Below are 14,532 nucleotides of genomic sequence, written 5' to 3'. Positions count from 1 at the left end.
AATGAAGAGAAAAGAAGGAAAAGAGCATTCATCACCAAATAAAACCAGCGATACTTTCACTTATGCCCACGATAATGAATCGCTTGTTCAAGCTAACACACAGATACACAACGTTGCAACAATAAGTTAACTCTGAAGACACTCCTTTCTTCCTCCCCAAAGAGAATACTGTAAATACTTGCGCGTTCTATTCTATCCACACTTTTTTTTCAGCATGTTTGGTTCAGAGAAAAAAAAAGTCTAATTTCTTAATGAATTATAAGATCTCTTGCTAATGCATTGACATATCCAACAAAACCGGTCCTGCCTGGATGGGATGGAACGGAGGGGCCAATAAGTGCTGCTTTTGTGCTTGTTAGAGAAATAAAATCGTGTTACCTGGGGCATAAGTATATCAAAAATTCCCATCCAAAGATTCTCGCCCAGGTTATGCCTTATGCGTTCGACTTTTTTGGTCTAACGAGAATTTGCTGAATGTGAGAGGGGTGACTTCTACTGACTGGCAGGCGGCATCCAGAAATGGTGTACGGCTTGTTATCGGGATATGCAAAATAAAATTAAAAAATTTGAAATGATGGGTGGGAAAAAGAAGGTTTACTCGAGATCAGACAACACATGCTGCAACTGGTACCATTGAAAGACACAAATGTAAGCAACTTTTTCCATGGTAAATTTATACCTGCATAGGTGCAAATAATAGACTTTACCTTGGCCGCCATCTTGCTTGATACCCGCAATAATTTTCTGGACAAGGCGTTGTTGGACGAGGATGAAGAGGATGCTGAACGACCGTAGGTGCCTGAGCCGCGGATGTAACCGCCCATGTCATCGGACGCTCGATCCTGTCGTCCAAAGTACTGGTCTGAGGATATACTTTGCGCGCCCTGAAATTGCGCTAAACGTGCCGTATTTTCCGCCATCATTTGAGGATCGTACTGATTGCGTCCGAAATATTGGTCGGAAGAGATCGATTTGGCATTCCCGAACCGATCCCGTGCTTCGGTGACCTCTTCGGTCGCAGAGGATGATGGTGCTGCTGTCGCTTTGAATGTATACGTGTTGTTGGCTCGAGCTTTGCCCATGCCTAGACGATCCAGATCAGGATGTTCCTCTTGTGGTATAGTCTGCTTCGCGGAAGAGGTCGCTGGTTGATACGTCAGTCGTGAAGATAGCACACGCGGGGTCGAAGCGGGGGATGAATGTGAGGTGGTGACAGATGGCGAAGACGGTGAAGGGGAGGGTTCACCGTGCATGTGGAAAGATGATTTGGCTTGTTGTTTTTCTCGAGCTTGTGCTTCCTCAAAATTGAAGGCTCCACTTTGTAACTTGCGAGCCTTTAATGGATGCTTGGGTGATGGTTTATGCTGCAATGTTGTACTTTTTTTCGTTTTTGAGGTCCCGGACCCTGTCCCAGCGTTCTTTTCCCACATGGCAAAGAAATCATCGTCCTTTGTTCGTGGCGCGGTATCAAGGTCAATCAATGCGGCTGAATTGGTGTGTGGACGAGCAGACGGTGGTGCGGAGGGTTGATATAGGGATCCATGGTGGGGTTTGGCTTGTGCAAGGCCGAGCGCTTCCATTACCGGATCTCCATCCACCAATGCTTCCGTTCGAGTCGCGGTTCCCAATAAATCCTGCACAGCGGGTTCAGGGCCATTCCCCAACAAATCGTCCGCGGTGACTTCCTGTTCTATGGACGCTTTATCAGCTTTTAGCTGTAATTGGCGTTTATATTGCTGCGCTTGCTTGCTACTGTATTTGGCCGAAATATCTTTGGTGGAACTCGAAATGAACTCTTGCGCAGCTTGATTACCGCCGCATTGCATACGATGAAGTTGATCCCATGCCCAAGTGTCTAGAATGGTGGATCTGAAAAGAAGAAAAAAAGTAAGAGTACCCGTCAGTGCCGTAAAACCAGGAGTTCAGAGACAGGGGGGGGGACCTTACTTTACAAAGCTGATGTGCACACCTAAATTACGATGGGCCGAAGCACAATCTTGACATAAATAAACGGCAAATGTCACGGAAGCCCATGTAGGCCCTTTGGCATGACAATCAAAGCAAGCCTAAAAAACAAAATGAGGTCACGACAATGGTCGACCTACGGGGTGACTGCTAACAAAAACTCACCTTGTTGTATTTATTTGCTAACAAGGGCTTAAAAACATTGCTAATGTCTTGTTTGGTCGGTGGTGCTGCCATGAAGCGGCCTGGAATTTTGTCTTGGCAAACAGAAGGTAATAAAAAAATGCGCAGTGAATGACAAAAGGATGAATCTCCGTGGTTCAATTGAAGCCTTTAGGTCGCCGTTTGAAAAATAAATGGGAACCACCCATTGGGCGACCCGAACACATAAAACGAAATTGAAAAAAAAGGAAGCAAAAATGAACAGAAAAGTTTATTGAAGGATGAGGGATAGGGTATGCGGCAAAAAAAAAAAAGGCAAAAGCGCAAATCAACAAAAATAATGGTGATGATAGTGATGACAAATGAAACGAAGAAAAAGAAGATTGATCATGGTAAATTTATGTAAAATAGGGCAGAGGGAATCTAATAAAAAGGCATTTAGTAAGGATGTTGTTGATAATGCTGGTATTGTTGACCGTATTGTGGTTGTGGAGGAGGATGCATGGGTCCCGAAGAAGGAGGAGGAGGAGAGTGAACATAGTTGGTGCCGTAGTTTTGTGACAAGTCATCATCCGCCAATAATTCCTTGACTTCCCACACGTTTTGTTTGGATCCGACGGAAAATTCGAGATCCTCTTTGGTAATGGAATCCCAATATTTGTAAACCATCATGACGGCAAGTAAGGTACACGTTGTACCAAAGAAGAGCCCGTCGACGTAATGCTTCACTTGGTCGCAAATGGTCACGGAAAATATAAACATGATCACTTGACCCACGATAAAGAAGGCCGTGCCAAATAGAATATCACCCAGTGGCCATCGATCGTCCAGGGTATTCACGACGAGGATAATTTGCGAAATGACGTAAATGATAAAGGCGACACCGTTGATGATAAAAAAGAAGACCCATAACGCGGCGGGTTTGGTGTAAGTGAACGGCCCAATATTCTGAAACGTGGCAATGGAGATGAATCCCACTACCATGAAAATGACAAAGGAACTGATACGAATCGACTAGATGTAGAGTAGATGCAACGACATGCAGGATAGACGCGTTAACGATACGATTTGGGTCCAATTCCATACAAAAATACACATACCCAAAGCGACAGCGGAGTACCATCTTCTGCAAACTGGAATCCAACAAACCCATTAAGAAGCAAGCACCAGAAAGTGGCACTGATCAAACCAATGTGAACTGCCGTAAACCACTGAAGATTTTGGATGGATTTGAACCACATGGGTTATTGCCATAATCAATCCAATGCCTGTGGAAAAAAACGATGCCACTTACCGGATACACACTGGAAGAGGTAGGAATGATGCCAGTAACAAGCAACATTTCCAAAAGCACGGTAATCATGTAAAGATAAAAAAACATGACGATTTCCTTGCGACCTACATATCACGACCATTCAAAGTGGCGAAAAAGAGAAACAGGGGGACCGATTACTTTTCATGTGAGATGCGTGTTTCTCTGGTTTTATTGATTTTTTCTCCCTTTTTTGTTTGATGACTTACCGACGGCTGTGTATTTTGATTTAATATGATAAATCATGATGGCCGCCATGATAATGGCAACGATATCAATGATTAATGTAGCTGGATCATTAGAAAAAAAAAAAGAGATAGGATCAATTAAAAATTATGATCTCCTCTATGATGAAAATCAAAAAAAAAGACGATGTACCTACCCGGTTGAAAAATGAGATTGCCTGCAAGATCCACGTTACGTGAATAGCACACGGGTTCAATGCCATCATGCTTGCCGATAAGAGGACATAATGTGAGAGCCACTGTTTGACATATCCCGTTGAAACTGAACGCTTCAAATTTAAAGGTGATGTTCACCATCAGGACGATCGAGATGGGACGGATGAGAAGGAATGAGAGAAAGAGGTCAAAGTTCCAAAAGAAAATAGAGTCATCCCTGATTTCCCTCAATTTATTTTTATTTTGCAGAAGCAGCCTGAAATAGAAAATCTACCACTTTTTTTTTTTTTGCAATGCAAATGGACTGCTTAATACTTTTTGTTTCCGTCCTCCATTTCTTTCCCAGCAGGAAAGAGTAGGGCCAACTTTTTTTATTTGTTTGTGGTATCTGATGATCATCTGCTCTTTATCAGCATTCATTAAGCTTCGCATAGACGCGACTCCATTTTGCCATGTTACACAAACTCGGTGCCAGCAAAAAAAGGAAAGAGGAGCGGATCACGAAATTACAAAAAATGATCCAACCTCCCTTCCCAAAAAGCTGAGGAATGGATTGTCGATTGAAGGAGTTTGAATGTTTTTCATTGGAGTTACAATAGAGTGAAAAAATGTGCGATGCCAAAGTCATTTTGTCCTCCAGGTTGCAATATTTCAGCGTCCATTCGGCAAAACCGGCTTTTTAGCTTCATGATAAGAGACCGGTCTCACCCAGTCTCCGTCATTTGGTCAATCTCTTAGAGTGTGAGAGGGAGCACAACCAACAGCTGGAGCTCAATGTTCATCTTCCGGAACAAGGATCAACTTGATAATTGGCTAACGTCTTCAACACATCTGCTTGGTATACCGTTACTGCAAAGTCCGATCCAATACTATTTTTTAAATGTATTGTCCTGAGTGTGAGTTGTGGGTAAAGATCTTGGGCCCTTCAAAACAACCTGGCCCAATGGCCGTCCCCATTCAACGAATGAACTCGCACCTTTTTCTTTTTCTTCTCTTTTTATGCTTCACGTTTTTAACCCCCACCTTCCCCCCCCGAAGCGTGCTTTTTTTTTTTTGATGATGATGATAACACTGCAGCTAGGAGGCGCACCATAACAACTGCTCTCATAACTTTATTTATTACATAGTGATGGGGTTTCTCTTTTTTTCCCTTTTGTAATCTTTTTGTAGCAAGGAGAAAATAAGAAAAGAAGAACAGACATGGAAACAGGTGGAGCTAAAAAGATCAGATAATATGGGAAAGGATGAATCATGGCATGAGGAGTGGAAAAAAAAACAAGGGGGTAAAAATAAAAGTAAGAAGATGGGACAAAAGTCCGTCTTACAGTAGACCGACGTCTCGCAAATTATTTTGGATGATAATATCATTGACTGCTGCCATGACAAACTTAATCTGTTGGGTATCCGTTGCGCAAGTAAAGTGGGTGTATATTTGTTTCGAATCCGATTGATTCAAAGACACGAATCGGTTCAGAATGTAATCCGATGCCGCATCATACGTGTTGGGACCTGCAAAAATGCCCACGATGTGGGAAGCTTAGTATCGACGGTTCCCAGACTGCTTGTTATGGTTTAGTCTCCACTTACCCGGGAATTCAGGATCACACTCTGTCAAAGGATGCTTTATCAGTTTTTCCTTGAAGATGTCGATTTTATTCAGGAACAGAATAATCGATGTCTTGACAAACCATCGTGAATTGCAAATCGAATCAAATAGCGTCAAAGCTTCTTGCATACGATCCTATACATTATCATAACCCCAAGTTAGATTTTTTCTTTGTTACGCTTGTTCATTTTTTTGGTCGCTTGGCCATTTTGAAAACGCTGACCCCTTAAAAATTAAGAGAGAGAGAGCTCACACTCTGTCTTGTCCACTTACCACTGTCTCATCTTCAATCAGCACTTGATCGTATTCGGAAATAGCCACCAAAAAGATGATGGCCGTTACGTTTTCAAAGCAATGAATCCATTTCTTGCGTTCGGATCGTTGACCACCGACATCAAACATGCGATAAGTTAGATCTCCAATGACAAATGTGGTTTCTGTGATGCCTGTAGTTTTAACGCGTGAACGAAGCACATCTTGGTCAGTGGGAACATAGTTGGGGTCGCCGATACGATCAATGGAATCAAAGTAACTGTAGCGGAAGAAAAAAAAAATTAAGTCAGGATAAAAATTGGTACACCTTTGGATCGTATTGGTCAGTCGGGTCTTACTATTTAGCAGAATCGTTCAATTGATATTCTCTACTTCGTTCATAAACGCTCTGTAAGCCGGGATCTTTCCACAAGGTAGCTACTGCTTGAGTGACTTCCGGTGGTAATGAGTCGCGTTCAATTTGCACTGGAAGATCAAAGATGACGGCGGCGTGATGTCGGTTTTCGCTTTGTAAAGGAACATCCATCTTCTCCATTGCTTCCAGAATCACACGCATGGATTGAATAGTGTTGGAAAAGATGATCTCTTTGAAAGCTTCTCGCTCGTCACGCGAATATCCGCCATCATGGATAAGTTTCATTTGTTTTAAAATCGTGGATTTTCCCGATTCACCCGCACCTGTCAAATAGATGTGATAAATAATACCCGTCAGTTCATGCCAATCATCATCCCCTTGCAGGATTACAGAACACTGTCTAATACAATGAAAAAAAAAGCACCGTACCCAGTAACAATAGTTTCACTTCATTTCGCATATTAAGCTTGTCTCGCTTAATTTGGTTTTCGATTTCTTCATTACGCGCCTTGTCCTCCTGCGCTTCGTTTGATTGACAGCAACCCATTTCTTTACGCAACGTAATAAAATAAACAAGATAAAAGAGGAGAAATAAAAGACTAGGAAAAAAAAGAGAAAAGAAAAGAAAAAAGGAAAAAAGACGATCGTCAGCCCCAGATGAAGATAAAAAAAAAAATCTTTATCCCGTTTTTTTTTTTTTCTACTCTCTCTCATGCTCCATGCCAGCTCCTTTTCTTGTTGTACACTTTTTTTCGTTTTTGTAATACTCCTCGTAATTGTCTCCTTGATTTCCTTTTTTTTGGATGGAATATTTAACACACTGTCAACCTATGCTTCACTTTTGTTGTTTACGGTGTAGTATTGATATATCACCAATCACCCACGGTGATGATGGCCGTGTCAGGAAACGAGCAGACACAATGTCCAAAGGAAATGAAAAAATTACCTGATGAACCGCTTGCCTATTTTGGAATTCTCAAGAATGTGGAATGATGAGAAGGAAAACAAGCAAACCGTGTGAGGGAGCGAGTCAGTAAATTGTTAGAGAATACAAGAATTAGGGGATCAAGGAGAAAGTAACTAGATACTGAAAGATGAGAAAGAAGAATAGCTAGTAGGGATTCCACAAATTTGGGTGGGCTTTTCTTTTTTGTAATGTAACCCACCATGAGTCGACAAGCTCAGGGAAAAAGTAACCCAATAAGGACCAACCGTACGAATAAGGAAATTGGGCAACCTTCAGCATCCTAGTTCCAAGGTTGTCAAAGGGCAAGCATGGATTACCTTAATTGTCACCAAGGAGCCACATCGGATCGATGGACCGTAAAAATACCTTGTTGTCATAAACACTTCAATCTCTGGCTTTTGTACTCTGTCACCCCCTGATTCCTGATTCACCATCCCCTCGATTTTTTTTTTTTGTTTTGTTTTACCCTGATTTTTTTTTCACTCACAACTGGACAGCTCCTCAAAAATCCCTGTCGAGTTTCGTTTTTCTTTCTCTTTCTTTCCTTCTTTGTCAACGCATAGACAGCCGCATGAATTTTTGTATCACTTTTTTTTTAATCGTCATGGATCTCCTTGATCTAAGGAGTTTCCACTCAAACCTTGTCAAAAAAGAAAGCAAACATCAAATACTCTCCCATAGAAATCATCCCAAAAAAAAAGAGGAAAATAAACAATATTATCGGTAAACTAATCCATAAGCGAATTTCCACTGTTACCACCTGGTGTATTGGGTCCATTCCAATAGTTGGAGGATGGCGCTGGTGGTGGTGGTGGCTGAGACGGTCCCTGCTGTTGCCATTGAGGAGCAGGAGGAGGCATTGGTTGCTGATACCCTTGCGGTGCGGCCGGGCGGATCTGTTGATACCCATAACCAGCTGCAGGTGAAGGTGGCATGCCATACTGTGGCGTGCCAGGAGAAGAAGAAGAGGTGGCAGAATAATAATTACCACCGTGAGAAGGCGGCATCGAGTACTTAGCAGGCGTAGCTGGAGGTGGCGGCTGTTGTTGTTGTTGCTGCTGCTGAGGGAGTGGAGGCGGTGGATGACCGGGCACAGGTGGTTGCTGAGCTCCAGGTCGATATTGTGTAGAAGGTGGAGAAGGTTGCATAGGAGGACCTTGTTGACCATACATTGGACGCGGTGGATGCGATCCCATCATATTCATGCCGTAAGGTGGACCGGGAGCAGCTCCTGAAGGTCGGCCTTGAGATCCCATACCATAGGCATCATGACCCGATGGAGGTCCATTCGGACGTGGAGCACCATAACCTGCCGCCCCGGGTATTGACCCATAACTGTTGCTGGGAGGAGGAGGAGGAGGATACGGTGCATTCATTGGTCGCTGCATCGACGGTATGGGTTGAGCCGCCGGTGGAGGTTGATTTGCTTGATAGGGGGGTTGCTGTGGTTGTTGGGGTGGGGTGGGTGTCGGTTGCTGATACATGGCAGGCATGCTCGGTGCCGTCGATGGCACATAAGGTTGATAACCCATATAACCGGACTGCGACAAAGGTATCGATGGATTCGAAGTGCTACCGCCATAGCCTTGATTTTGTGAACCGGGGTAGCCACCGTAACCTACATGGTGCATCGGTGACGGCTGCGATGACACCGGTGAAGTCATCATTCCACTGTTGTAGGAACCCCGCGACGAAGTAGAATAAGTAGGTTCAGATGGGGTAGGAGGATGGGGCGGTTTGTCATTCAACGACATTTGCCGTGTACGATCGGCCAATTGGGAAAGGTGTGGATTGGTTTCCGGGATCCCCGGTGGAGCACTGGGGCTCGCGCCGCTGTAGCGGTTGATCTTTTCACGAAGCATTTCCTGCTCTCGTGCACTGCGTGTACTTTCAATGTCCTCGACCATCTTTTCTCTTTCACGCGATCGTTCCTGGGTAAATCGCTGAATATTCTGCGACAGTGATTCAATGACATCCAATAGATTGGAATAAAACTGTACCCCTTTACTGTAACGAGGAAATACCATCCATCATGTCATCAGTATTTTTCTTCACCCAAATCCAATACGAAAACCATGGCTCCCGGCAACCGTGCTTACCTCAACCCATCTTTGACTTCCGAATAACTGGATTTGGCTTTATTCAAACGGTCCATCAATGCGCGTCGTTGTCGATCGGCGGCATCCCATCGAGTTTGCAATCGTTGCGCTTCTTCACCCTCCATCAATGATTTGAACGCCGCCGTCAGTTCCTGAATCGCTTGCTGCTGCTGATGGATGGTGGCCGCAATGCGCTGCTGATGAGGTCGGAATTTCTCAAGTTCCGTGGAGAAAATCTGCTGTTCCGCATTCGATTTCTTGTTCAGAATCAATACATGTGAAATATCATCTTGAACCGTCTATGCCAGTGATTTGATTAGAACTCTTGCATTTCCATTGACAGCCATATCAATCCTCTTCGTACCTTTTCCTTGAGATCCTGCAGTGTTTGCTTGCGGTCATTTTCGATTTTGCGCAATTTTTCAAGCACGGCTTCCACGCGTTGCACCTTGCCTTCCGACGCATGTTTGGCTTCCGTACCAGCATCCAGGTCCAAGTCCAATAAACTGTTCTTATCTTTCTCTTTGCCGTCTTGTCCATTATCTTGGAATAACGATGTCATGTTCTCGGCGAAAAATCGTTCCAGTTCGCGGCCTTGACCGCCTTGGCGCAGAATGGCAATATCCTGCTGAATCGCTTGATAACGTCGCAAAAGTTGATCATCCGATTGCGCGCCTCCCTGAAGTGCTTCTCGATGGTTTCGTATATCGTGACGATATTCGTTTGTCAGCTGACCTGAAGGCTGTTGCTGCCATTGATCGCCGTATTTGACCTGAACTTCTGTGTCAGTTTTCTTTTGGTCCATGCCCCCGGTAGATGAATCTCCCAATCTCACTTACTCTCATGCTTTCGCACTGTTGCATTTCCTGATCGAGCTTCATGCTCATGTCATCCATGAGACCTCGGGCCCGTGATTTCATTCCTTCCAGTGTATCCATGAGTTCACGAATCGTTGTACTGTTCTTGGATTCTTCCGACGCGATTTGGTCGGCCCATGACTTGACTTCCGCCGGCACCGTGGTGAAATCATCGAGCATGGCGGCCGCCTGAGCGTGATCGTTGTCTCGCTGCCTGAATTTGGCCAAAGCACCAGGTAACTTCATGTAATCGAGGGAAGCGTTCAACTCGGCCTTGGCAAGGTCGCACCGTTCACTTTCGGCACGAACCAATTTTGCCTTTTCTTCAGAATACATGGAAGCACTTTCGTGCACGCTCAACGGGATGAGACGTGCAAAAATATCGGCACCAATCACCTTGTTCACTTCATTTGGACCATACAACTCCGAAATGGATACGGGTTTAACGGCATTCAAGCGATCAATGGGAGTCAACACGGATTCTTGTGGGACTTGGTCATGATAAATCATGTCGTTGTCACGCTCCGCCTTGACTTTTTTTTCGTTGCAGGTCGCCGCGAGAGATTTGCAAAGTTCTTGCAAGGCGCCACTACTGTCGCTGGGAATGGTACTGTTGGCATGCAGACTCGATAGGCATTGATTCACCAGGGTAGGACCGAGCTTGCTTCCTTCTTTGGCCGACGTTTCTGCCACGGATAATCGCGAGACTTGCTCACCGTACTTGGCTTCGCCTTCACAGGCGGCCGCCTTGTACTGCTGGGCTAACGCTTGATAGTATTTTTGCTTTACTTGGCAAATGAGGACCCACGCCTTCTCCATACCATGACCCTTGCCAATCATATCGTTCAGCTCGTCCACCAGGTTGCCATAAGTCCACACCGCATGACTGGCCAGCTTAGCAATGAGTCCCTCCTTCTTCTTTTCTCGGATACTATTTTCCAGAAAACATTCGTGGGCCTGGGCAAGCATCAACTCCGCGAGCATTTTCACGGATTCACGACTCAGGTCCTGGGATGGCGCATGCAGGAAATTGTCGTTGATGTATTGGAACATGCCCGCCGCTGCTTGGAAAAAGTTGAAAGCCCGCTTGCGTCCATCGGCCTCGGCACGGTTCTGAGCAGCCGCAATGGCCGACAAGGTTGCTGCAATGTTGAAAATGACGCTGGCTTTTTCGTACGCAAGAGAATACTGAGCGGTGGCACGACCGTTAAAAGCATCATACCTAAACGTTACGACGTGAACCGAGCAAATAGTAACATAAACCTTGCGTGTGAATAACGAGTTTTCTGCAACCAAACCTGCCTGTCCCAATCCTCGCTCCTTGCTTTCATCTTTTGAAACAACTTACCAAGTGAAAAGGACCTTGACATGTTTTTCATCCACAGGAAAACGCAAGTCCAAGAGTTCCAACTGACCAAAATATCGGTACAGCAAGTCGCGACCTGTGACGTCTTTGCCTGCACCCCGTGTGTCTTGGCGTAGTCGATTGAGAGTGTAAGTCTCTTCATTGTACTTTTCCGGATCGTCTTGATAAACTTGCGCAATGTACCGCTTGAGCGGATTAATCCAGTCGATATCTTCTGTGCGTTTGAAAGGCGCACTTATGAAGGGGACCTGTGGGTTGGCCATAACTAAAGGGGAATAAAATAAAAAGAGCAACCCAACTGTAAAGATTTTCCCTCCAATGGAAGAATGGAAAGAAACTCACCAGTGACTGGCTGGCGGACATCAAAGCTCCGCCCTCGGCTGCGCTTCTTTCTGCCTGCCTTCTCTGTGCTCGGCATATCGTCACGTGATCCCGCCGCCGAAGCATAACGCGGGTACCCTTTTCAGTTTTTTGGCTACGACGCGCGAAAAAGGTTAATCACAAAGAGTTTTGCTGTGTACGAATTATGTCAAAGGCGTTGAGACTTGCTCGAAATTATATACTTAGTCATTTGGAGGATTTTATTCGTTACAATTCATCCACATACTTTTTTAGCGAAAAAAAAAAAAAAAAAAAAAAAAAAAAAGATACGATGGACCTGGAGAAGATCTAATCTTCGAGTATGCTCGTCGATGGATCTCTCTTTTCTTTATCGTCCATGAACATAATTAAAAAACAAAACTAACCGATAAATTGCATGCTTGGTTAGGAAGAGGATCATACAAATAAGTTTGCAGAAGAAAAACTTCTCTGATTTTTTTTTTTTTTGGCAAACCTAAAAGAATTAATATACCATTTTTGGACATAATGTGCAGATGAAAGCAAGTTGTATGTTGTTAGTAATGGCCCAATTGCTCTAATGTGAAAGGAATATGTACTGCATACAATAACTCTTTAGAAAACATGATCCATTCGAGAAACTGGACGAAAAGGAGTCTTCATTATACTATGGTTTTTGGCAAAGTTTTCTGTAATGATGATACCATTAACAGAAACTGCATAGACTAAATAGAAGCATTCGTGCTGTGTCATGAGAAAATATGTCCCTAAACATAACAATCATATTGCATTAGGCGCACAATATTTGTAGACCCACTTTGGTCTGTTTTTGCTTCAATCAGTTAAAGCAACTTTCAACTCTGAGATGACGCTCATCGTTCCTACTGGGTCCAGACTTTAGCAATTTATACTTTGCCTGGATCCATGACTCATTATTTTTTTCCCAGACGAATTCGGAAAAGAACATTGTAGAAAGCAAAGGAAGGAAAGAGGAAATAAAATATCAACCCAGTCTACAGTAAGTATTAATAGCTTTTCTTTTAACACCAACAAAAGGGTCTCAGGCAAACACGCATCTTATCACATGAAAAGGATGTCATCAAAAAAAAAAAATTGGAGCTAAGTTCGAATAGTGTTGGTTTTTCATTTTTTTAATGGCACTACCATAGTTCAATACCCTATGAAGTAAGTGTCAATAGCATGTAAATGTCGGTAGTTTTTGAATGACTCGAGCTCAGACGAGTTGGTAAAAAATTTGACGACCAACGTTAAACATTAAACAGACTTAACAGATGGCAATAATGGTAATATACGGCCATGGCTTTGCTGCAGCAGATCAACTTTCATCTACTCTGCAGCACGACACGCCAATCAGTTTAGGTTGTGTCTTATTTATGGTGCTCCTCATACAGTGACCCCATGTGTTACTTTGTCACACTACGACATATGCTGTAAAAGCTTTCATGTTTCGGTTTTCCCGTCATTCCCCGCACCGAAGCTAAAAATACAAGGACAACGGGATAGTGCATATACAAAACCGTTTTGTAGAGCTACATGGGTCTTACAAATATTCAGTATGTATACAGTATCTTTTGGAGTTTATTCGAAATAAGCAATGTCGAATGAAATGTAGTTCGACGAATACATGATGAATGCGGTTGAACCAATTTCTGCTGTATTAGTGAAGACGGTCATTTCATATTTGTATAGCGAAATAAACACTTGATAATGACTACTACTGCTCTTCATGATCATGGCATTTGCGCACCTATTGAATATGTCTGGTTTTGCTTCTGTTTGACTTGCGTGGATTGCAGAAAAACTCGCTTTTTGTGCAACCATGATATCATATAAAAAAATGACATTTAGCAATAGCTAAATAAATGAGTTGAAGCATGTCAGACCCGTATTATTTTTTGCAATCTTCATAGAATGAAACAACAGCCGGCATGATAGATATCAGATGCGTAAATTCAATTATGTAAGGGTCATTGTAATAGTAATTCAGCATTGACCTGAATTCCGTAGCACTTTATCGATCATGGTCTACCTTTCAAAATCCATGAAAAAACAGTATGCAAAAATTCTACCGTTTATTGTAAAAAATTTACGTCATATCGTTTGTTCTCCATAACAATGTCAATAATCAGGCGGTCATCAAAAAAGAAAGAAAAAAAAGTACTTGGTCAGGTCGACATGGGAAGCGAGCTGTTACTGGACTTCCTGGTAAGTAAAATTTGGAAGAAGAGGAAAGAATGAGAAGTTTAGTGTGTAAAATGTTTTAATGATCCGGGCTTGATCATGGAATAGAATGACTTCACACTGAAACCTTTTTTTTTTCTGACAATTACGTTATCGTCGATCGCGCTCGATTGTCCATTCTACGCCTGTCATGTCGCTGACAATAAAAAGTTAGTCCGTGATCGCACACTTAATGCAATCTACCAATCCAACCCAAACCCCCCAATAAAAAAAAATCCAAGGAGCAAATAGAACAGAACAGAGCACGATGTGCGTGGTCGGGCCGAGAAAACTTTTTTGTTTTGACTGACCGTCAAGCCTATTAATACATGGTTCAACGTCATCTTCATTTATCACTAATTGAAAGAGAATGTTAAGAGGAATGGTAGCAAAGGAGAAAAAAGTCATGATTAGTGTCACCCGTGAGACGAATATTCCAAAGATGGAGATGGAGGCAGCATGGACAGATATGGTGATTATTTTATCGAGTGAAGCTGAATCTGCAGTGCTGCAGAAAACTTAGGTTACACAAAAAAGTTTAGCATGATACTGTGTTTCTATAGGTCGATCGAGTGAATGATGCATCAGC

At 43.3% G+C, this 14,532-nt stretch overlaps 4 protein-coding genes across 4 annotated transcripts; all 4 read right to left on the bottom strand.

Moving 5' to 3' along the window:
• Positions 1-155: 155 nt before the first annotated feature.
• BYT42DRAFT_597726 (uncharacterized protein) lies at positions 156-2,307 on the bottom strand. Its single transcript, XM_051570952.1, has 4 exons — positions 2,131-2,307; positions 1,948-2,066; positions 708-1,869; positions 156-624 (listed from the first exon to the last, which is right to left on the bottom strand). The coding sequence occupies exons 1-4, from the start codon at positions 2,200-2,202 to the stop codon at positions 595-597; spliced, it is 1,383 nt and encodes a 460-aa protein (XP_051425194.1). The 5' UTR covers positions 2,203-2,307; the 3' UTR covers positions 156-594.
• Positions 2,308-4,130, bottom strand: BYT42DRAFT_562734 (chitin synthase III catalytic subunit). Its single transcript, XM_051567504.1, has 5 exons — positions 3,822-4,130; positions 3,649-3,729; positions 3,422-3,525; positions 3,228-3,338; positions 2,308-3,141 (listed from the first exon to the last, which is right to left on the bottom strand). The coding sequence occupies exons 1-5, from the start codon at positions 3,979-3,981 to the stop codon at positions 2,566-2,568; spliced, it is 1,032 nt and encodes a 343-aa protein (XP_051425193.1). The 5' UTR covers positions 3,982-4,130; the 3' UTR covers positions 2,308-2,565.
• A 1,031-nt stretch (positions 4,131-5,161) lies between these two features.
• BYT42DRAFT_592724 (guanine nucleotide-binding protein subunit alpha) lies at positions 5,162-6,621 on the bottom strand (the record flags this gene model as incomplete). Its single annotated transcript, XM_051570640.1, has 5 exons — positions 5,162-5,349; positions 5,428-5,581; positions 5,720-5,978; positions 6,058-6,397; positions 6,504-6,621. The coding sequence occupies 5 exons, from the start codon at positions 6,619-6,621 to the stop codon at positions 5,162-5,164; spliced, it is 1,059 nt and encodes a 352-aa protein (XP_051425192.1).
• Positions 6,622-7,455: 834 nt separating this feature from the next.
• Positions 7,456-11,741, bottom strand: BYT42DRAFT_562730 (BRO1-like domain-containing protein). Its single transcript, XM_051567503.1, has 5 exons — positions 11,346-11,741; positions 9,980-11,219; positions 9,505-9,912; positions 9,141-9,439; positions 7,456-9,048 (listed from the first exon to the last, which is right to left on the bottom strand). The coding sequence occupies exons 1-5, from the start codon at positions 11,624-11,626 to the stop codon at positions 7,770-7,772; spliced, it is 3,507 nt and encodes a 1,168-aa protein (XP_051425191.1). The 5' UTR covers positions 11,627-11,741; the 3' UTR covers positions 7,456-7,769.
• Positions 11,742-14,532: the final 2,791 nt, after the last annotated feature.

Source organism: Radiomyces spectabilis (assembly GCF_025331425.1).
Source record: "Radiomyces spectabilis strain NRRL 2753 chromosome Unknown BYT42scaffold_4, whole genome shotgun sequence".
Classification (NCBI taxonomy): Eukaryota; Fungi; Mucoromycota; class Mucoromycetes; order Mucorales; family Radiomycetaceae; genus Radiomyces; species Radiomyces spectabilis.
Note: the sequence above shows the minus strand (reverse complement) of the source record. Positions and strands in the feature narration are given on the sequence as shown.